The sequence below is a fragment of the Rhinatrema bivittatum genome, unplaced genomic scaffold (genome assembly GCF_901001135.1).
Source record: "Rhinatrema bivittatum unplaced genomic scaffold, aRhiBiv1.1, whole genome shotgun sequence".
Lineage (NCBI taxonomy): Eukaryota > Metazoa > Chordata > Amphibia > Gymnophiona > Rhinatrematidae > Rhinatrema > Rhinatrema bivittatum.
The window spans coordinates 110,120-134,031 of NW_021820761.1; the positions used below are offsets into that span (position 1 = coordinate 110,120).

At 43.5% G+C, this 23,912-nt stretch overlaps 1 protein-coding gene across 1 annotated transcript in view; it reads left to right on the forward strand.

The window, feature by feature from the left end:
- The window catches only part of LOC115082090 (myosin-10-like), a gene marked incomplete at its 5' end in the record, with an annotated part of 159,599 nt that overhangs the window by 107,224 nt on the left and 28,463 nt on the right, over positions 1-23,912 (forward strand). Inside the window, 3 exon segments of the mRNA XM_029586357.1 lie at positions 16,754-16,915; positions 17,509-17,637; positions 18,063-18,151. Of these exon segments, the coding sequence (XP_029442217.1) occupies positions 16,754-16,915; positions 17,509-17,637; positions 18,063-18,151 (380 nt within the window).

The following is a 23,912-nucleotide window of genomic DNA, read 5'->3' on the forward strand; positions in this document are numbered from 1 at the left end:
GTGGCATGGCTGTAGATTGCTGGCAATTTTATATTCAGTATTTTTAAGCACCTTCTTGTTAATGAAATAGTTAATCCTGTTTAAATGAACCCTATTCAACCAGAATGCCCTGTCTACTGTACTGTGCTGCAACAGACCAGTCTGGTGCTGAACCAGGTACTTAAGTCATAGATATTTGTGTGAGAAGATTTATTCCAGAAGTGAGAGAATATGGGATCACAAATTATTTCAAAGATGTGGAGGGCCTTCTAGCCTGAGACAGCTAGGATTTCTCTCTACCTGTGGATCTGCAGATTGCCAGTGGTGGAGTTGCATGTTCAGGGAAGTAGAGTACAATGCTTCCACATCTCCTAGTATTTGGGGATTCCTGCAAGATTTGGATATGAGATTGTACTATGTAAATGCACAGATTTAGCATATGATGTATAAATAAAATTTCAGTGCAGCTGAAGGTATTTAAGGATAAAAATCTAGACACTGGAGTTTGATAACCTTAGCCTGTTTGTCAAAAAGAAGAAAAACCCCTCACAGTAGGCTTACATAGAATGGCTCAGAAATTGATAGATGAAAATTCCTGCACAATTATATGGTTGGTCATTGATGTTCCATGATATATTTCATTTTTACAGTTGGTCATTTTCATGTAAATATATGGACACGTATGCTTGTACAAATTTAAATATTTTTATTTAATCGGTATTCTGCTTTTTTTCTAAAATCCAAGCAGTTACAATGTATAACAAAAAAAAATTGCTACATAAAATATGGAGCTCCAGAATAATAACCACACTTCTCCAGTACCACCCTACTATTTCAGCATTACTCTAACCTTTCCCCTCCCCTCTCCAAATAAAAAATTTAAAACAAAGTTCATTTCTTTTCTTTCTGCTACACCAGTCCAGAAAAATTGTTATGTCCCTCTTCCAGCTGATGGAGGCAAAGTACATGACTTTTTCAGTGACATCACTACTTGAGTAGTGCAGAATGGATAAGGCCAGTATTCTCTGCCTCCAGCTGATGGCAGATGTACTGATGGTTAGCAGATTTTATTAAACTTATGAAATACTTATTCTTTGAAGATCTTTTGAAAAAAATTCAGCTACTTAATCTTAGTAGCTTTTTAGGCCAGGCACCTGAAAGACATTCTGAATAGCGAGCCCTTGCTTATCCTAGTACAAGCAGAAAGGTAGTCCTCACCATGGGTGACGACATTAGATGGAGCCTGGCATTGAAAACTTATTTATTTATTTTTTATTTTTATATACCGATGTTCCTGTATAGAATACATATCGCACCGGTTTACAGAGAACTGAACTGTTGCCCCGGGAGGCGTCAATGTTTCTAGAACTTTGACTGGCACACTGAGCATGCCTAGCATGCCACTATCCAAGCGTCCACGCGGGGTCCCTCTTCAATCTCTCTTTTTCTGTGAGGCTTTCACATTACTGCTGTTGAGCTCATGGTTAAATTTGTGGAAAACTATTTCTGTCCATTTTTCCAGGTTGCACCGGGTCCCTCTGTCTTTCGGGGTTAGTGGCTAGGCATCGCGGTGAGTTTTTGTTTGCGGTTGATTACCGATGGGGGCTGTTTCTCAGTATCCGCTGGCCATCGACCACGCACCAGGTTCTTTTTCCCATGGCATCGTCCAGTTTTCGCCGATGCCCCCAGACCATGTCCATCACAGACCCCCATGAAGTCTGTATCTTGTGCCTAGGGGCATTGTAAGACGTCCAGAGATGAGCTTTCTGTGCCCAGATGAAGCCAAAGGGCCGTTGCGCACATCTCGACAAGATGGATAAACTTTTAAGGTGCCAAAAAGTCTTTCGGCATCAATGCGCCGGGGACATGAGTCTGTGCCCCCTGCTCCCATGTTGTCTTCTCCACTGCCAAGTTCTCTGGAACTGGCGCAGGGGATCGTGAGCTTTCTATTTCTTCTCGTTCCAGGTCTGGATCTTCGCTGTTCGCCCTCGATTCCGGGAAGGACTAGGCCGAGTATTGGGAGAAGTCAAGAAAACATCGCCATCTTCCCATGGCTCCAAGCTCGGGAAGGCATCAGCACCATCTGAGTTGCCCCTGAAGCGGCCCCGTTCCGAGGAGGCTTCACCCTCCATCAAGACTGAAGGCCCTGGGCGGTCTCCACTGGTTTTGGTGGTGGGCGCCAAACCCCCTGGGGCTCCAGGGATTTGGTTCCGCCGCGTCAAGCTGTCCTCTCGAAAGCATTTGAGGAGGAGTTGGAACACCGTGCACGGTTGGCAGTCTGTCGAGCCCTACAAGGTATTGAACCACCGATTCTTCTAGGACAAGCAGGATGGTAGTCCTCACATGTGGGTGACATCATCAGATGGAGCCCGGCATGGAAAACTTTTGTCAAAGTTTCTAGAAACTTTGACTAGCAGACTGAGCATGCCCAGCCTGCTGCTATCCGCGTGTCTATGCGAGGTCCCCCTTCAGTCTCTTCTTTTCCGTGGTGCAGTAGCCTCGCAGTTGTGGAGCTCCAAACCCTTGAAAGCATTATTGCTGTTTTTTTCGGGGGGTTTTACTGCGTCAGTTCACCCTTCGCATTCAGTTCCTCCGGTAGGTACCCTTGGCTTTTGCCGTCGTTATTCACGGTCGATTCCCGACTCCCACTTTTTGGTCTCCATCGACCATGCGCCGGCCTCTTTTTCGATGGCGTCAGGTTTTCGACGGTGGCCCCCCGTGCCCATGGACCATGTCCATCACAGATCCGCATGAGGTGTGTATCCTCTGCCTGGGGGCCTCGTATGACATCCGAGGGTGTGGTTTGTGCGATCAAATGACCCCCAAAGGGTGTCTTGCGCACCTGGATAAAATGCTTTTTGGCTCTCCAAAACCCTCCACTTCGGAGTCTGTTTCTCTAGCCCAAGGACCCACGGGGAACTGCCTCCATTTCTTCCCCTGGCGGTCCCGCTCTCCAGACTAACCCTAAGGATCGAGGAGAGGGCGACGATCTCGGAGGTGTCTCCCTCCCCCTAACCTCAGGGTCGTCATCGTCCTCGGTGCCGGGGATAGTACCGAGCTGGGAAACGGAACCCAGGAAGCATCAACACCGGTCACTGTCCTGACACGGTTCAGGAGCAGCATCAGCCGCTGCCGAGCCACTATCGAAGCGTTCACTGGCCACCGGAGGGCACCCAATCCTCCGGTGCCCCGGTAGCCAGAGGCGTTCCCTACAAGCAACGATGCTGGGCGCCGTGTTCTTCGAGATTCTTCCAAGGGTGTGCCGGCAACGACCTCGCCCCCCCCCTCCAGCAGTCCTTACTACCGAGAATTTCAGGAGGAGTTGGACCGTAGATTACAATCGGCGGCGGGCTCAAAGCACTGAGTATCGAGCTGCTGGTGCAACCGGACTCCACACTGGTGCCCGGGCCTCCGCCCTTCCCTGCTTCGCACCCCTGCTTGGAGCGTCTGGATGTCCTTAATTGGTGCCTTATCATTTCTATTGATGATAATAGAATGGGGTTGCGGTGGGTAAACAGACCATATCCAACTGACTAGCAGACTCCATCTCATTCTGCTATGCGCAATCAGGCCTTCAGCAGGGAGGCTGAGTTAAAGCTCACTCGGTGAGGGCTATGGTGGCATTGGTGGGCCCATGTTTGACACCAGTAAAGAAAGCAGAAGTGTGAACCATAGTAGAATTATTATTATGCAGATAGATATGTCCAGTTCAGAGTTGAGAACAAAGACAAGGATGTTATTCCATATATTTGTGATACCAAAAAGTATGGTTCATCCAGATCAATTCTGGATTTTAAAGAGTAATGTTATAATGTCAGAACAAAAGGAGAGTTTTTAACATCTCTAGACTTACCCAGAAGCATATTTTCACATTCCAGCAAAGAAAACCCATCAGAAATATCTTCATTTTTGTATAACTGGGAACTCTTTTCAGTTCAGAGCACTCCTTTTGAGTTAGCAACTGCTCCAAGAGCATTAAACAAAATAATGCAGTTTTGAAGCAGCATTTCTAAGAAAGGAAGGCATAATAGAACACCTATATCTGGATAGTTGGTTGATCAAAGCCATATCTTTCCAGAAGGAATCAGTTTCCAGTATAATAGTAAAAATATTAGAAAGTTTAGGCTGGATAGTCAATTTTGTAAAAAGCAATCTTCTCCCGTAACAATAGAATATCTTAGTGCACAATGCAGTACCAGAGAGGGGTGCATATATCTAACTTCGAAATAGTAACAAAGATGATTGAACAAGAAATTCAATATTAAAGGATCCCCAAGAACTAGGAAACTGCTTTCAATTGCTAGGAAAAATGGCAGCAACCGTAGATTTAGTTCTATGATCTAGAGCCCCCCCATGTAGTCTCTACAAGCCTTCTCTGTTGCATTGGTCGCAACAATCTCAAAATGACAAGGGTCAACTCCTCCCTAAACCTACAAAACGATCAGTCTAGAACCACGTTCATAGATAGTAGTAACCACATATGGTCAGCCAACAGATTAGAGACCAGAGCAATAAGATTAGCATTATACCACTTTCTTCCACTTCTGAAAGGAAAGCTGTGAAACTTCTACGGCGACAATGCCACAGTGGTGGCATATATAAACAAGGAGGAACGCTGAGTCAGGAAATACCAGAGGAGACAAATCTTTGTGTTTCCCTGGCAGAAAGAAATTTACAACAGATATCTGCACTACACATTACTGGACAAGAAAACATACAAGCCAAGTTTTCTCAGCAGAAATCTTCCTGATTCAGGTGAGTGGGAACGCAATAGGGGGAAATGTTTCAAAAGATAGTAAAATAGAGCACCCCACAGATAATCTAATGGTAACTCACAAAAACACCAAGGTCAAACGTTTTTACAGCCAGTCGCAAAGAATACGGCAGCAAAGGAATAGATATATTAGTACAATTATAGCTAAAAAGGGAATTAATGTGTCTTTACCATCATGGCCATTGATAGGACATGATCTAAGAAAATAGAGGAGGAGAAAACATAAGTAGTACTAATGGTGCCAGATTCACCAAGAAGGACTGTGTATGCAGATCTAATGAATGAGATCTAACTCTACAGTTATCAGGGTCAGAGGACTCCTGCAACAGAGGCCAATATTAATGGATGACCCATTTCCATTCTGTTTTACAGCATGGATCTTGAGAGGTCAAGATTAATTAAAAAAAAAAAAAAAAAGCTATTCTCCCCACTATGATTTCAACCCTACTAAAGGCTAGAAAAAAATCATTAGCATATTTACATGTATGGTGTTTGACAGATTGATAAGAAATCTTTAGTGTCGCCTTGGCATGCAGAAATCTTTAAATATTTTAAATCCCCTCCAAAAAAATTTTTAGAAAAAAGCTTAGTATTCAATTCTTTCAAGGAGCAAATAGTAGCAATTTCATTTTACATAGCTAGAGTCAAGGGGGGATCTCAGTGGTAGTCCCTCCAGATGTCTCATTTCCTGAGAGGACTAAAAAGATTTCATACACCATTTTAGAGCAGTTTATACCTCAATGGAATTTAAATTTGGTATAAAAAGCTTTAGTATCTGCTCCAATCAACCAATGAAGCTTCAATTAAATTTCTTATTCTAAAAACAGTTTTTATAGTAGAAGTAACATCAGAAAGATGTTTTTTCTGAGATTCAGACGTTATCTTAGAGATCGTTTTTAAATTTTATAGTAAATACTGTTACTATTAGACCAGTTCCATCCGTGACCGGCTAAGAAGTTATGCATGAGCTCATAATCCATATGGTTTGCTGCCCAAGTAGCTAGAGCTACCAATCTCTGGAGAAGGTCTTTGGTGGGTGCAGTCCAATCATCCTGATTCTGGGACTGGAATCCCGGCTTTGTCTGCCTCAGGAATCTGCATGCGGAACATCCCATTTAGCTTGGGACAAAGCATCTGTGATGCTATTGTCAATCCCCTATACATGGTGTGCCCACATTCAGGCCGATACAGTACAGTGTGCGCCGACGGAAGTGCACTGTTAACCTGTCATTGGACGCGTGTTTTCCCTTACCCCTTATTCAGTAAGGGGTGGAAAACGCGCGTCCAACCCGCCGAACCTAATAGTGTGCTCAACATACAAATGCATATTGATGGCCCTATTAGGTATTCACGTGCGATTCAGAAAGTAAAATGTGCAGCCAAGCCGCACATTTTACTTTCAGAAATTAGTGCCTACCCAAAGGTAGGCGCTAATTTCTTCCGGCACCGGGAAAGGTTTACTGCTTTTCTGTGCACCCTCCGACTTAATATCATGGTTGATATTAAGTCGGAGGTCCCGAAGAGTAAAAAAAAAAAGGAAAATAATTTTGAAGGCGGGCTGTCGGGTCGAAACCGGAAGCTCAATTTTGCCGGCGTCCGGTTTCCGAACCCGTGGCTGTCAGCGGGCTCGAGAAGCGACACCGGCAAAATTGAGCGTCGGCTGTCAAACCTGCTGACAGCCACCGCTCCTGTCAAAAAGGAGGCGCTAGGGACGCGCTAGTGTCCCTAGTGCCTCCTTTTGCCCGTTTCTACTACTGCCGGGCCTCATTTGCATTACTGTATCGCGAGCACAGTCGACAGGCCTGTGGCCTGTGCATTCGCCCGCTCTCCCACGGACTTTACTGAATCGGCCTGATTGTATAATTAAGTCTTAAGTTTGCCAGCACAATTTCTTTCAATAGATCTACAACCCTAGGGCAATCTGACGAACTGTCTGTTAATTACATCCACTACAGGTCTGTTGTCACACCAGAAAATTATCTGCTTTCTTTCTTAGCTTGAAACCCCATATAACAAGAGAGGACCATTATGGGGAAATAACTTGCGAAATGTGACAACGTGTTAAGCCAGCTTCAACCCATGGCACCGGCCAGGGCACAGCAGACCAAGAGCCCTGATGGTACAGCCCAAATCCCCATCCTCCCAAGATGTCAGAGTGTATGTCCAAGTCTTTGCTGGAGACGGGAGGCTCCTGCCATATGGAAATGCTATTGAATTCTTGGATGAATGATGCCCAAATGGCCGGGTCTTCCTTAATGAACTTTGTTATCCGGATGAACTGATGTGGTCTGGTTATCCATGCTGTTGCTGCTGCCATTCGCCTTAGAAACACTCTTCCCATAGGTATCACTCTGCATGCAAATTCAGGGTACCTATCAGGGACCTCATGTAGGTCAACATGAATTTCTTCACTTTTAACACCAGCTGGCGCATTGAACTCAGTTTAAGCAACTTGTCCTCAAGCAGTCTTGACACCATACTGTCTGGGTCCAGCTCAATACCCAGGAAACAAATCACAGTGGTGGGTCCCTTTTTTCGTGCGCCAGCAGTACTCCACATTCTTCTGCCATGTAATGGAATGCTTGTAACAATATGGCGTAAGTTTCTGAATCCACCCTTGAATTATTTGTTGAATGTTGCTGCTAGTAGAAGGGGGGGGGGGGTACCCAGTGCTGGTGGGCAGTTTAACTTGCTAGACATGGGTTTTACACTAGCCTTCAGAGCAGGGTCTTAAACAAATAATGACTGCCTGGCCTAATTTCATGTTGGGCCTTCACAGCCAGTAACGCAGCAAGGGGGTCGGTCAACCATCTCTGCTACCTTGCTGGCTCCAAGGTGGACAGCTGAAATAGGGGCAACAAGATTATATTAACAGGTGTCTGGCTCAGGTACACTAGAGATAGCAGTTTGAAATCTGGCTGTGGCTAGCTATCAAAATCGGACTTTACCAGTAGTTTCAAAAGGAGAATGTGAAGTAAAAATATCTTTCAGGTATTTAAACGTATGAAGAATTCTCCTAAGATACTTAGAAGTCACAAATTAATTTAAAACTCAGAAAAATAGTATTTGGTGGACCATGCAAAAGCAAGACAGCATCTAAAAGCTGCCATAGCAAGATGAATAAAGGAGGTGATTACATCAACATATATGCTGAAAGGTTGGTAGACTCCAAAATAATCAGAGCCCATTCCACAAGAGCACAATCATCCTCATAGGTAGAAATAGGGACTTAAATCCAGCAGAACATTTGTAAAGCAACCACATGATCGTCATATTCATGCACTAAAACATTATAGATGGGATGTTCTCGCAAAAGATGATTTTGGAGCAAGTGTGCTTAAAGTGGGTCTAAATTTCCGTTTTAGTAGGCTAAGGAATTCCTACATATCTGAGTGTCAAGACTGAGATGATATACAACAAACTTTTTCACTTGAACTATATTCCATTGTTTGCTAACTTAATGCAAGAGCTAGATAAATGGTTTCAGTATCACTTGTCTTGACTGGGGAGAATAGCTGCAGTGAAGATGGTTTTATTGCTAACATTGTTTTATCTCTTTCAAACTATCAATAGAGGTACAGAAGAAAATCTTCAGCTTCATTTGGAAACTGAGACCCCTGCAGTGACATGTTCAGTATTGTATGAGCCTAAAGTGAAGGCAGGCTGGGAGGTCCTAATATTAAGAATTATCTAGCTTGGCAACTTCGAGCACTTACTTATTGGCATAGCATCCCCCAAAGTTAAGCAGTGGTTGTTAAGTTGGAGCAATTATACCTAGGAACAATTCAACGGAGACATTTGAGAGGCTATGTATGGTTGCCAAAGGATTTATATAGTCTTTTCACATCTTTAACTATGAAACTTTGGGATTCCTGTTGGAATTGTTTGTTGGGTGAGAAGATATTCTTTTTTTCCCTTTTCATCCAACCAGGCCAGGTCAGTGGGTTATGTACATCAACCAGCAGATTGAGACAAAGATCAACAGGCTCTATCATCACTCTTTATATACCTCTGTGCCCACATCCACCTGTCGGTATTCTGTCTCCAAAAGATGGCTGACAAGCACTCCATGCTATTGACTTGGCAATATAGGCTGAACAGTGGATCTGTGGGCTCCTGAGGTTAAAGACTGGTTCTCCCTCCTTCAGTTGATAGAGATCACTGCCTTGGTGACCTAGAAGAATGCTCAGCAGCTAATGTATTGGAGGATCTAAAGGTGACAGCTTAGTTCATGCCGCGTTGAGCTGGTGAGGGCCAGGGAACCTCCCTTTTTCTTTTTGCCCTCATCTTTGTCACCCCCCCCCCCCCCTTCCCATTTCTTGGGGATTATTTACTACTTGTGTGTTCTGGCTCTAACCGAGTTTAAAAAAAAAAAAAAGACTGTAGTGCATCACAGCTTTTTAACAGTAGTCACTGCAGCAATTGGGAAACAAGAACTCATTTTCTGAGCAATTAGGGGGTTGCCAGAGAGAGAGGGGCGAATTGGTTTAGAGTTTGTCATGGCAACTTTTCTCAACAACCTGAGGGAAGTAAAATGATGCTGGCAGGAGAGTGTGGGAAGAAACCCGCATTATGCACAGCATGCAATTTGAGGAAAGGTGCAGGTCGGGACTGTATTGTCTGTATGCTGGGCCTGTGGGGAATTAAAACACCATGAATTCGAAGTAGCATGGGGGTCTGCCTTCGCAGGGGAATCCATGGCTGAACATGTGCCTGCTTCTCTGCCTGCTGCCTTGGCTATTCGCAACTGCAATAGCGTGAAATGCAGGTTGGGCCACCTGCTCCCACCCCTGACTTGGTAGCTGCAGTGGATTTGGCTTCCCCCACTCTGTTAACTTGTTTTCCCTGGCCTTGATTTTGCAGGAAATTTTGAGGAGTGTGCAGACTCTTTTTTTGCCAGGGGGCAGGCCAGGATACAGCCCTGGGGACGTTCCCTAGTCTTATTGCGCCCCCTGTACCTGGTTCCCTGTGATCTCTAATCTGGTCCTCCCTGTGCCCTCTGGTTCAGGTGCCTGGATTAAGAAGGCTAGGAACCTCAGTGGTGATGGGGTACCAGGGAGCGTTTCCTCACACAGATGATTCTCTTGGATGGCTTCCTCTGGAAGAAAAAGATCATGCTTTTATACTGTGCTGCCTCCATAGAAATGAGCTGAAATCCCTAAGTTCACAGTCCTTGTGCATCTTGCAGATTTTGAATAAGGACGATGCCCTTGTTCCCAATTATAGTGAGCTAGAGAAAGTCTTGGGCATTTTCCTTCTTCACTGAGTGGTGTGAGATCTTATTGATCTGGAATTGGCAGCTCCAGAGGCTAATTTTAAAGAGATTGCTCTCTAGCCAAGCTGTATCCTTTGGATCCCAGGTGAAGGAGATGTTCTGTTTTCTCAAGATGAATGCTTTGGTGTGAGGAGGGGTGGCTCTTAAAGATGCATAGGACCAGAAGATAGTCTGTACTTATGCCAGCTTTGAGGCTATGAGAATGGCTCTTCAGATGGCAGCATTTTTGTATTGTGACAATATCTGTTCTCCCTGGCTTGGGGCAGGATGCCCAAGAAGAGCTGGGAGAAGAATCTCCTCCATTAGAACTGGGAGCGGCTTATTTGGAAGATTTTTTTGTGTGCCTCTACTGGAGATGTAGCATTTGTTTGTAGTAGTTTGGCGGTGTCTTTGGATGCACAACTGATCAGTAGATTCTATCTCCAAGATTAACTTGACAAAGTTGCCATTTAAGGGATGATTTTTTTTTTTTTTTGGAGGAGAATTGGAAAAGATGGCAAAAGCATGGGGAGATTCTAAAGAGTCTAGACTCTGAGGACGGAACTAGGGCTCCTCCTAGAGAGGGTGGTATTGTAGTAAATACCGAGATTCTCGAAGGTTCAGGCAAAGCTGTACTTCTTTAGGTCACAGGCACAGAATTTTTTCTGGAATCTGTCCTTTCAAGGCAATAAAGGAGGTAAGGATGGAGCCATAGGTTCTGCCACCTCCAGACCAGCTCAGTGAAGGTTTGGGGGCCCTGTCTCAGATACCAGAGATAGATCAGAGACACATGGCCCCCTATCAGGATCACTAGGTCCTGGAGATAATCCAAAATGGTTATGCTCTGGAATTCACCGCCCCCCCCCCTTTTCGACACTTTAGTAAAAGCTATCCACTGAGACTCCTCAGTTTGAGAGGCATGGTTCTGGTTCCAAAGGACCAGGAGCAGCTGGGGCGCTACACCATTTACTTTGTGGTTCCAAGAAAGGAAGGCTCCTATCACACCATCCTGGATCTGAAGAAGGTCAATGATTTACTCAAGATGGCTCACTTCAGGATGAAAACCTTATGATTGGTCATCATGGCAGTTCAGAAAGAAGTTTTTGGCTACTTTGGACCTAAAAGAGGCCTATCTATGCATTCCCATCTGGAAGGGACACAAGCATTTCCTCTGGTTCACAATGCTCGGTTGTCATTTTCAGTTTCAGGTGCTGCCCTTCATTCTGGCAACATCCCCAAGGACCTTTTCCAAGGTGATGGTCATAGCAGCAGCCCTATGCAAGAAGGGAATTCTGCTGCACTCTTATCTGGATGATTGACCAATATGGACAAAGTCCTTTTAGGAGATCCTTGCTGCTTCTCAGTGGGTAGTTCAGGTAGTACAGGAATTGGAGTGATTGTGAATTGTTTTCCAAACACACATGTTGTGTTTATCCCAGACTAGAATCTCTGGAGAACTCTGGTTCAGTATAAAGATAAGGCATGTTTGCTTAATGAATCAGAGGGATTTCAGAAGTTGTGTGTCCAGATTTGGGTATTTAAGATGCCAAAAACCCGTGGTGTGGTCATACCTTTCAAACTCTCGTGTCCATGGTTGTGGTCTTGGACCTTGTGCCATAGGTGAGAGTGCACATGTGTTCTCTTTAGAAGGCCTTTATTTCCAAATTGAGGTCCCCAATCTTGGGACTACTTGGTGAGACAGCCACTCCCCAGGCTGCCACAACATGGAGTTAGCAGTAGTAGCTGGAACATCAAGTCACCTTGAAGCGGGGGATGGATTTGTAACCCCTGCCTGGATAGATGTGACAACAGATACCAGTCTGTCCAGTTGGAGGTGCACTGTCGAGCTGTTTGCTTAAGGTCTATGGAATCCGAGGAGGGCCAGCAGGTCCATAAACTAGTTGGAGGCCAGGGTTATTCAGGTTGGCCTCTTTTCAAATTTTGTGCCTCAGTCAGGCAGGAGTTAAGAGTAATGTCTGATAATGCCATAGTGGTTGCATGTATAAATCAGTGGGGGACTTGAGGTCCTCAGTTGTTAGAGATGGACATTCTTCTCCCTTGGGCCGAAAGGTACTTATAGACGTTGACGTCACGCATTGCAGGCATCGATGTGCAAGCGAACTTTCAGCCACAATGTGGTAGATCCAGGAGAATTGTCTGTGACACAAGGTACACAGATTTTTTCAACCCGAAAAGGGGCACTCGTTCATCTGGGATCGATGCTTTTGGATCAGGAGTAGCCCAAGGGTGCAGGATATTGTACATTTTTCCTCCTTGGTCAGTGATAGGCTTTTTCAAAGAGTTGTTGTACATCTGGGGCTGGTTCTGCTGGTTGTGCCAGACTGGCCTTGCCAGCCATGGCATGCGGATCTTCTGCGATTGCTCTGCACTGGAACCCTTCCATCTTCCGATCCACAAGGAATTGCATTGTCAGGCCCCACTATTCTATGAAGATCTGGATCAATTTGTCTTATAGTTTGGCCCTTGAGAAGGGCACCCCCTGGTGAAAGAAAGGTTACTCTCAAGTGGTAGAGTCACTGTGTTGCTGAAGATTAGGAAACTTTACACCTCCTTATCTTGTATGTGGATTTGGAAAGGATTCAAGGCTTGGTGCTCTGAGTGTCAGGCTGTCCCTGGGATCGTGTGTTCCAATGATTTTTTATTTTTTGTAGAATGGTCTCTTTAAGGGGTTAGTTCTTAATTCTTTAAAAGTGCAAGTGGCAGCTCTATCTTACTATAGGGATCGTATTAGTGATAGACCGCTGTTTACTCATCCAGATGTCTCTGTCATGAGGAATGTGAAGCATATTAGACCTCTGCTTCCAATTCCTGTTCCACCTTGGGATCTGAATCTGGTTTTATCCTTCTTGGGCTGGACCGCAGTTCGCTCCTGTTAAAGCTATTTCTGTGCAGCTGCCTGCGCTGAAAACAGTCATCTTGTGGCTATTTGTTCTGCTCAGAGAGTGTGAGAGTTGTAGGTGTGCTCTCTTATAGATATCTTTTCTTATTGATTACAAAGGAAAAGGTTCAAATTCCATACAGTTCTTCCATTTTTCCCCAAAAGTAGTCTCTTTCATTTGAATCAGTCTAGTTTCTTGCCTTCATTTACAGGCTGGCTGGCTGGCTCTACAGATTGTTATCCTCGCCTCTTGTACATGTGGAGGCCTTCTGTAGCATCTGAAAGTTACTCTTACCTTCGGTGCTCTGATTATCCTTGTTCTGTATGGGGAAGTGCAAAAGAGTGAGCTGGTCTTTAGGGCTACGGTGGTGTACTGGATTAAAGGAGGTAATTACAGCAGTTTTGAAAGCACTGGCATCCACATATATCATGATAGATGCAAGCTCATTCCACTGGAGTGCAGGTTGTTTCCTGGGCAGAGCTATGTTTGGTCTCTCCACTGGAGATTTGAAAGGTAGCAATGAGGTCATCTTTGCATACCTTCTCTCAGCATTATCTCCTTGATGACTTTGCTCGTGAAGAGGAGTCCTTTGCATCAGCAGTGTTAAGGGGAGCAACAGCTGCATCATGTCCTATGAAGGCTTGGGGTACATCTTACTGGTCTGACTGGATGAAGATGAAGGTGAAATTACTACTTACCTGATAATTTCCTTTCATTTAATACAGTCAGGCCAGGCCAGGACCCTCCGTATGCTGCTGACTGTGCTTTCTGGCTTCCTGGTCATTTGTTTGCAGGTAGGAGGGTGCAGTTGTAAATCAGATAAGGTTTTTGTGGTTTTACCTTGATGTAGATGAGTGTTTATGGCGCTTGAGATAATTCTCTTTCAACTCTGTTTACTTGTTCTTCTGGAAGTCCACTCGTTTCTATGTTTAAAAATAAATAAGAGGGATTGAGCTTGTACACAGCTTGTTACAGGAATATTGGCAGCAGAGAGATATATAAGGAGTGACATCAGCAAGCCTGTTGATCTGTCTCCATCTGCTGGTTGGTGTGCATAACCCACTGGTCTGGCCTGGTTTGACTATATTAAAGGAAAGGAAATGATCAAGTAAGTGTAATTTCACCTTTCCGTTAAAGATATAATAGTTTCCCTTAGATAGACCCCATAGCTTTTCAAGATGGGAGAATAATGGGTCTTAAATGTTTTGGTCAGCTTTGAGAAAATAAGAAACCAGTGCATTTTTGACGTGTTGGTAGAAAAAGTAACTCAATCAAAATGACAAATTTATTTCTTACCGATTGAGGCATTTATGGAAGTTAGGGGTGTTAGTGGGATTTGATGAAAGATATATTCTAGGTTTGAAGTGAGTGTGTGGTAAGGCAGGTAAATTTTAAAGGGATTATTTCTAATCTTTGCCTCATATTGATTACAGAATTATCTGGGAAACCTAAGCATATAGCAGCATGGGAAAGAAATCTGGGTTGTGAAATTGACGAAGGTCAGTGGGCTCTATTTCTGTTATAATGAAAAATGGATTCAAGGTACTAGATGGTCTGTGACCCCTTACAGATTGCAAAAGATTTATCCTAAATTGAGCAGTGATTGTTGACATGTGTGGATCTGTTGGGACTTTATATCTTATTTGGTGGGAATGCTCTCTGTTGTGGAAGTATTGGGAAATGGTAGCTGGTCTTATGAAAGTTGTGACCCAGATTACACTAAAGAGAATCTCAAATATTGTGTTGGTGTTGCCTACTCCTGATATTCCAGTTAAAATGGTGCAGCTGACTTCACATATTGTTGCTGCACGCTGTGAAATTGCCTTGGATTAGAAAAGCCACAACTCCCTTCAGAGTTCATTTACAGCAAAGGCTTTGGAAAGTTTATTTTTTGAGTAAATTAACTGTGATTAGAATGATTCTATTAGCAAACTTCATTCTCTATGGAACCATTTGAAAACTGGTACAAGACTAGAAATGTTCAGGAAACTAATCTTTGTTTTAGTTTAAGAGCTCTCTTTTTCTGTATGTGTGGATTTTTGCTTTCTTAATCTAGGGATGGTAGTGAGGTCAGGTGGAAGGATGAACATTTGATAGGGAATACTGAGCCAACTGACTTTTTTTTAAATTTATTTTTGTTCACGTGTTTTGGGCTATTTAATTGCTTTATTAAATGCTTTTGGTTCAATCAAAATTTAAATTATAAAAAATAAGTCATGGATAAATGAGGCTTCCTGTGCTACTCTTTTATAACGAAGGTAACTTCCCAAATGTTCCCAGTTCCAAGAAGGTACATGAAACAAGATTGTTCTGAAAACCCTAAGCCAAGTATTCCAACAATGTTCACGATGATGTTTTTTCCTGGGAGGTGACTCCAAAATTGGAACCTATCAACTAAGTTTGGATTATTTTTCTGTAATTTCACATGAGGACCTTACAAGACTGGGAAATTGGGCATTCAATGGGCAGGTGAAATTTAGTGTGGAAAAGTGTAAAGTAATACACACAGGGAAAAAATAACCTCAAACTTTAGTTATACAATGTTAGGCTCCATTTTTGGAGTCACCACTCAAGAAAAGGATCTAGGTGTCATCTTGGACAATACATTGAAATCCTTGGCTCAGTTTGTGGCAGCGGTCAAAAAAAGCAAACATACTAGTAGGAATTATTAGGAAAAGAATGGAGAGTAAAACAGAATATCTCTCTATATCACTCCAGTGGTGCAACCGTTGTGTGTAATTCTGGATGCCGCATCTCAAAAAATACATGGCAGAGCTAGCAAAGATAAAGAGAATGGTGACCAAAATGATAAAGGGGATGGAACTCCCCTATGAGAAAAGGCTAAAGATGTTAGGGCTCTAGCTTGAAGACAGCAGAGGGAAGAGATATGATAGACGTCTTATAAAATCTTGAATAGAGTGAAATGGGGTAAATGCAAATTGGTTGTTTTCTCTTTCAAAAAATAGACTAGAGTACACTCCATAAAATGAAGTAGCACATTTAAAACAAATCTGAGAACATCTTGTTTTCACTCAACACACAGTTAAGCTCTGGAATTCATTACTGGAGCATGTGGTAAAGGTAGTTAGTATAGTTGGGTTTAAAAAAAGATTTGGACAAGTACCTAGAGAAAAAAATCCATAAACAGTTAAAAAACCAGGTAGATTTGGAAATCGCTGCTTATCCCTGGACATAAGCAGCATGGAATCTATCTTATTTCGGAATCTTGTCAGGTATTTAAGAACTGGATTGGCCACTATTGAAAACTGGATACTAGGCTTGATGGATCCCTGGTGTGACCCAGTATGGCTCTTCTCATGTTAATCTGAGCAAGCTCATTCCAGTAATAAGAATCTCTGTAATCAATCAGATGAACATATCTATAGTGCTCTAAATGTCAAAACAAATTCAGAAGTATGTCATTTCTTGCCCCCTTCATCCACTGAGTCAGTGAGTTTGCTCAGTGTTCTTTTTGTGGTGCTGAAAAATTAAGCAGCCTTATTGATCAGTGGCTCATGGACTATATCATTCATCATAGGTCCTCTTAAGAGTCTTAAGCAAACAATGGAAAGTCTGAGGTTCTGGTGCTTTTTTTTTTTTTTTAATAGCGTTATAGTATAGATCAGGGGTGCTCAAACCGGTCCTACGGGCCCTCCCCAGCCAGTCGGGGTTTTAGGATATCCCTAATGAATATGCATGAGATTTGTTCACATGCACTACCTATGTGAGCAATTTTGAGCTAAGTGCTGTATTAGATTTCCTTCCATTTCCCAGCAGCAAAACTAATACCAGCATAGGAATTTGTTTGTAATAGAGTTCATATCTAAATATGGTGTCTTTTCTCAGGTGAGAGAACTTGAAGCAGAGCTGGAAGATGAGCGGAAACAAAGGGCTTTGGCTTTTGCTTCTAAAAAGAAGATGGAGATGGATCTTAAGGACCTTGAAGGTCAGATCGAGGCCTCTAATAAAGCTAGAGAAGAAGCGATCAAGCAGTTGCGCAAACTTCAGGTACTTAAAATCAGTTGCTGCTGCTATTGGAGACCAAACATGGCTTTAATTCTTCTTTGTATTCATCAATAAGATGTCAAGTTTTGATAAAATTTTCTGGACTAAGAAGGCATCAAAAAGCAATGAAAAACGAAGTAGTCTATTTAATAAGTTTGCACATGAATAGTGGTGTTTCGTTTACCCAGGCAAGTGAGAAAAAAATATATACTTGGTGAAAATATTACATGAAAATTAACAGCTCATGATATCATAGCATTTTGTTTTTACTTTTCTGTATCCCTAATTGGTAATCTGAAGGAATGTTCATGAAGATGAAGTTTGGCTATTGCAGTTAGTTATTGACCTAGAAACCTCTCACTTCTATAAACAAACTGGAGTAATCTTGGTAATCTTGTCTTGTGGCATTCTGTAGCAGTGGAATCTTAAAGAGAAGGTTCTCAGTTGGTCACTTTGGGAGATGCCTGTTCTGCCAGATAATATAGTTTACATATCTTAGGTGAATTGCTGGCCATAGAAATCAATCATAATATATAGGCAGGTAAATGTTTCTTTTAAATCCAGCTTGCTTATATATTTTATTCTCAAAAATCTAGTCTCAGATGAAGGACTATCAGCGTGAACTGGAGGAGGCCCGAGCATCCAGAGATGAGATCTTCGCCCAGTCTAAAGAGAATGAAAAGAAACTGAAGAGCCTTGAGGCAGAAATACTCCAGTTGCAGGAGGTCTGACTTCAGTGATGAGTTGGGACTGTTGGGTGAACACAGTGTGGGCTCTTAATTAGAAATTTGTCATAAATTTGCACTCGTGCAGATTGCCAACTGCCAGCTTCTCTAATTTCATGCACTTAGCATATGAGCAAGATCTGATTCACTTGGGTAATCTTGCCAGGTTCTTATGGCCTAGATTGGCCACTGTTGGAAACAGGATGCTGGCTTGATGGACCCTTGGTCTGACCCAGTACGGCATGTTCTTATGTTCTTAATCCAAATTAAGTTGGACTGAGTATTAGAAAATCTAAAATATTGCTCTAGGGAAGAGGAGTGTGGGAAGATTTTTAAACTGCTCATAAGATTGTTTGTTAGGATTTCATACTTGAGAGATCCTAACCTGAGAAGTTAAAATCTAAGAAAACATAAACATTTTGCAGGAGCTTGCTGCTTCTGAAAGGGCTCGTCGCCATGCAGAACAGGAAAGAGACGAGCTGTCAGATGAAATTTCCAACAGTGCTTCTGGAAAGTGAGTAGTGTTTGTCTTTTGGAATGGGAAAGTAAGTGGAAAGAATAAGATGCTGGTGATATGTAAGACCTAGAAGAAATACATTTATACCAGTACTATGTAAATTAAAGGGTAAAAAATGAAAATTGTAGAGGAGTATAAAAGCATAGAAGGTACTTTCTCCATGGGCAAGCAAGACGAGCTTAACCATACAAGATTTTTCTGAGCATGCGTAGACCGTCCCACGCAGCTGTTCACTGTGCAAGTCTTCTCAGTCTTTCTTTCTGCTCTTGCAAATGGATTTGAAATTATTTATATATATACTTTTTCCAATTGCTTGTCAGTTTTCCCCCCCTTTATGACATTTTGAGTGTTTAGTTTAGTCACCTCAATACAAATTCTACATTTTTTACATTTGCTAAAACCCTCTCTTTTCAAAACTGAATTTGACATTGCTTCAGTATTTTTCAAAATGTCAGTCAAACTTTGAGATGTCCTAATGCACTAAGATGTCTTTGACCAATTTCAATGAATGCTGTGTGAGATAGCTAGGGCCTTCTCATAAACACAGCTCAAAGCCCACACAAGAAAAAAAAACCTTCACAAATGTATAATAAAAAAAACTTTTCCCTCATGTTTATACCAATTTTTTTTTTACAAGGAATACCACCTAAATTAAAGTGATCCTATTACCACAAAAGGACCATCATAAATACAAACCAATCACTGATAACTTATGGGAGGTTCGAAAGTAAAATAATCAGTCCATTATAATTCAGTTTTTATTTGGACCATTTTTTTAGAAATCCATTTTATATCGCAAAAAAAACAATTCAGTTAGCTTCAAAGGATGCAAAATCTTGCCTCTGGTTTCTTCATTCACATCTCAGGTTTTCTCCACAAAAATCCTGATATGGACCCCATTTCGAAATGTCTGTGTCAAGGGAGGTTCACTGTGGAAATCATGTTCAGGAATAGCTGACAAGCATTCATCTTGCACCTTAACTCGTATATTTTAACAGAAAGGAGGAGCAAGCTAAACCAATCATGGTCTTACATGCCATAATCACAGAATACATTCCAGTTCCTCATTCAGTCCAGTTGGCTGCACAGAATTTAATTTAAAATTATTCACAAAAGGCATGCAACCGTATCACCCCCATGCCACATAAAATAAACTAGTTCTAAAACAGTCCAGCGCAAATCCACAAATTTATGTTGCTGTACTGATTGAACCTTGATCTTAGATGTGGTGATGTAGCTGTGGGGGGTTCTATCAACCTTATTTTGAAAGCTCGTTTAGTTCTCCCAACATAAATAAGATTACATGATAGCATATATTACCCATGCCGAAATACAAGTAGTCAGGCTTTTTATCTGCTATAAATGGCCCATCACTGGATTCTTCTAAAATTCTCCTTCAATAGTTTGCTTACATAAAAAATATTGATAGCATGCAAAGTGACTGCAGAAAAACCTGACCAAATCAGATCTTGTCATGGTAAATCAGAGTGAGCAACAGTATCTCATATGTTCCTTCCTCTATTATATGCAATACATGGTGGACTGGAAAATACATCATGTAAAAACAAAACATGCCAGTTAGAGCCTTCTCATGATATGCTGAATTGAGCCCATTGTACTCGCATGTTCTCCAGGGCCAAGAGGTCCAGGACCTACATATGCCATGAATTTCTTTTTTTTTTAATCTCCTTACTCTTTTGTTAAAGATCTCCATCTACAAAGAGACTTTCACCTGTACTAAAGGGCAGAGTCCTCTCATGCCCCATCAGTAAAAAGGGAAATAAGTTATGCTGTTTGGTGCCAAAGGGGTCTGTCATCAAGTGTTATCAGCACATGTAAAGATGGGAAGTCTTCTGAAGTGCATAGCACAGAAAAATCATCGGCATGGGAGTCAATACTATTCAGAGGGACTGATATAAGACCCGTGGCAAAACAGGCACTAATTATGAATGTGCATTTTGATCGCTGCGCGCTGCTGAAGATGCTTCTGTGGCATGTAAAAAACAAATTATGCAAATGATTTGCACGCAGAAAACCGGCGCACATACGGAAAAATGCGCAGACCTAAGCGCTGTAAGGGTCTATGTAATAAACAGCCGCATTCACGCTCAAAACCTGCACTGATAACCAACACATAAAAGTGAGCAAGCGAATGGGTCTACCTATTAAGTGAAAGTATGACCCTGGAAAGTATTCTTAATATTTCAAATAACTGTGCTGCAGAAAACATGGCAAATATTTTCATGGATGCTAATTCACACTGGCATAGCAACCATATTGGTGCCCAACTAAGCACCTACCTGGATGCTCGGGTGCCAACATAGGCACTCAGCTGGGAGCGAATATGGACGCTCTGGTGCCCAGAAAAGTACCTAGCAAATGTTGCCTCAAGCGCTGAACTAGGCGCTTACTTGGTCACGAGTCTGTATGGTCGGACACCTAGCTAACTAGCAATCTGGCCACTCGGGCGCTGAGCTTAGGCGCTCAGCTGCTCGCAAATCTGGCTGCTCGGACATCGAGAAAAGCGTCTAGGGAAGCACCTACCTAAGCTGGCCGTTCCGACACCCAGAAAAGCGCCTAGCTAAGCTGGCCACTTGGACATCGAGAGAGGTGCTCAGCTAGGTGGTTTTCAGGACGCTCAGATGCCGACATAGGCCCCCAAGTCTGCGCTGACACTTAACTCGTGCCCTGACAGTGGCGGTAAAAAGCCCGCATTAAAAAACCTGCATTAGAACGTCTCCGTGCATTACCTATAATTAGCTAATTGCCTCCTTTGCATGCCATTAGCATGCATTCGTGCAGGAAATTCCACAGGTCTGTAAACACTTTCGTACGCGCTTTTTTTCCCGTACACAAAACCCTTATTACATCCCTGTATAGGGCTTTGAGCGGGAAAACACGCCTACAAACCCGTGGCAGCTTCAGCGCACCTTATTGCATCGGCCCCAGAGTCTCTGGTGTAGACAGTAAACTGGCACAGTAAAATAGCTTAGGCACCAGCAAATCAACCTCTCTGCCTCCTGGGTGCACAGTTCTTCTGACACCAGTGTGCTTCCTTTGGAGTGGAGCAATCCAAAAAAACTGGAAATATTGTAATGAAACCTCTGCCAAGATAATAGTATTCACTACTAAAAATACCAGTTCTTGGTTCAGAATTCCTAGAATCGACCCCCATCTGCATTGCCCCGGCCAGTTCAGTGCCCCTTTTTCACGGAGGCTGTGATCTCTTCTTCATGGTTACCGTTATTTGGGTATGCCAACTCGAGCTGGTAAGGCCGCTAAGGATAAGGGAAGAGAAGCGCTGCTGGCACACACGGAGCCCATCATGGCCGCCGCGGCTGGGCCTGTGGAACAGATTTCGGCGCCGGTACTAGCTGAAATTAAATCCGCGGTCATCGAGGCAGCTGGGACCTGAGCTTAAGTCTATTTCCTCGGCAGTCGCTGACATTTCGGCCAATCTTAATAAATTTGAAAGCCGATGCACTGAGCTGGAAAGCCGGGTGTCAGACACACAAGATGGCCTCCACACTATACAAACGGAGATGGTGGCCCTGCGAGCCGAGGTCGCTAAGCATACGGCGAAAATTGAGGATCTTCGAAAACCGCTCGAGGAGATCGAATTTGCGGTTGGTAGGCCTACCTGAGTCCATCGACGATCGTGCCCTTCCATCCACACTTGAAACCTGGCTTGTAAAGGAGCTCTCTCTGTCTACCGCGCAGGGCCCGCTGTGAATCGAGCGGGCGCACCGCCTGGGAGTGAAGCGGTCGGATGCGGAAAAGCCTAGAGTGGTGGTGGTGGCAAAGATCTTAAATTTTGCCCACAAACAAGAAATTTTGGCTGCCACGCGTAGGGGACGCACGCTACAATATGATAACAAGAAGGTACTGATTTTTCAGGACTTTTCGGCGAATGTGGCCGCGCAGGGCGATGGCCCCAGTGTGTACCCAGTTGTTGGCGCAGGGATTGAGAGCTTCCTTGATCTTTCCAGCTCGTTTGCGGGTGGTCACCGCGTCTGGCGTGCAGTGGTTTACCTCGCCTCAGGAGGCCCGGTCCCTCCTGCAAGTGGCGGGCACTGGGGAAGAAAATGGAGCCGCTGCTTTGCCTCGCTGACAATGTGCTGTGCTTGCCTTGTTCAACAAGGCCAGGTAAACATCAGATTGGGGATCTGACCTTGGCTAAACTGTGTGCTTCGGTGGACTGACTGAAGCCTGTTTGTTTGTTTTTTCTATTGAGAACTGTTTCTTACGAACCTTACAATTTTGTGGCGTTACGACTATTTTTCTACAGTTTGAAGTGCACCGGTTGGACTGAGGCTAAGACGGAGTGGTGTCAGCCTTGAGTTCCCAGTTTCAGGGGAGTACAATTTTTTTCATTATTTCTGGACGGGTCCACATGTTGGAACAGAGTTATCGCCCTGGTGGGAAGCTCTGGCTTATCGCTAGATTTTTACAGTTGGGTGGACATGCGGTGGATGTTCCCGGTGGGGCCTTTTTCCCCTTGGACAATGGGACTCTATGATTTCGCCTGCCCCGTTTGTACACTGACTTGATGGTTCTTCTCTTTTGGGGGGTTTTTTCCTCTTGTTGCACTCAGCAGTTTCCCTAATCTAGAGCTGCTTTAGCGTGAGACTTTGTATGGACTATGGACCTATTTGGGTTTATAATTGCTTATATCCCATATATTTTTTTTCTGCTTATGATTGTTCATATGCTGTCTAGAAGTCCGAGGCTGACGAGCTGGTTTATGGCTGCCTCTTGAGGTCTTCAATTTTTTTTTCTCTTTCTTCCCCTCTTTTATGTCTTTTTCCTTTTTTTGTTGGGCTCTGGGTGTGTTAATTCCCATTATTGCTGTTCATTCTTTCTTTTGCTTTGCTATGATGATGGTGACCGGGGAATGCAGATGGGGGGGGGAAGGGAGGGGTGGGTAAGCTAACACGGTAGTGATCTCATATTTGGGACAGGGAGGAATCCTCGCCAGGGGTCTTGCGAGGAGGGGGGAGGGAAGTTGGGGGGTGTTTTGGGGAGGGGGAATTTGTAGTAGGCTCTTTGGGGTCCAATTGATTATGTTTTTTCAGACCTTTTTCCATTTCTTTAGGTTTCACTAAATTCTTGGGCATTGTGTTGGTGAGGGTTCCGGCTGGGAGGACCCTTGCCATGGGACAGCTTGGATTACTCGTTTGGGAAACTGTTATATGATGTCTCCTTAGTAATCACACGTCTCTTATTACATGGAACGTCTGTGGGATAAACTCCCCTATTAAAAGAACAAAAATTCAGACCCTCCTTAAACGTAAGCGGGCTAGTATTGCTTTCCTCCAAGAAACCCATCTAACAGATAGTGAACATGATAAATTAAGTAGAATCTGGGGCGGGAACGTTTACTATGCTTCTGGTACTACGAAGTCTGCGGGGGTGGCCATCTGGGTCCACCCGCAGGTCCCTTTGCAGGTTCATTCTACTATTAAGGATCCGCAGGGAAGGTACATTATCTTGATAGCTGAGCTGCATCAAGCTAAGGTAATTTTATGCAATCTATATGTTCCCAATAGTTATAGCCCAAGCTTTTATCAGGACATTTACCGACTGCTTCTACCTTATGTGGATGATTGCATAGTAATAGGTGGAGATTTTAATACCATTCGGGATGACCAGTTGGATCGGTCCTCGTCCTCAGGGGCGCGAGGGAGCTTTGGTAGGGGACCTTCCTATCTGGAGCAATCACTTCAGTTGCTGGAGGTCTGGCGTCTCCTGCATCCGG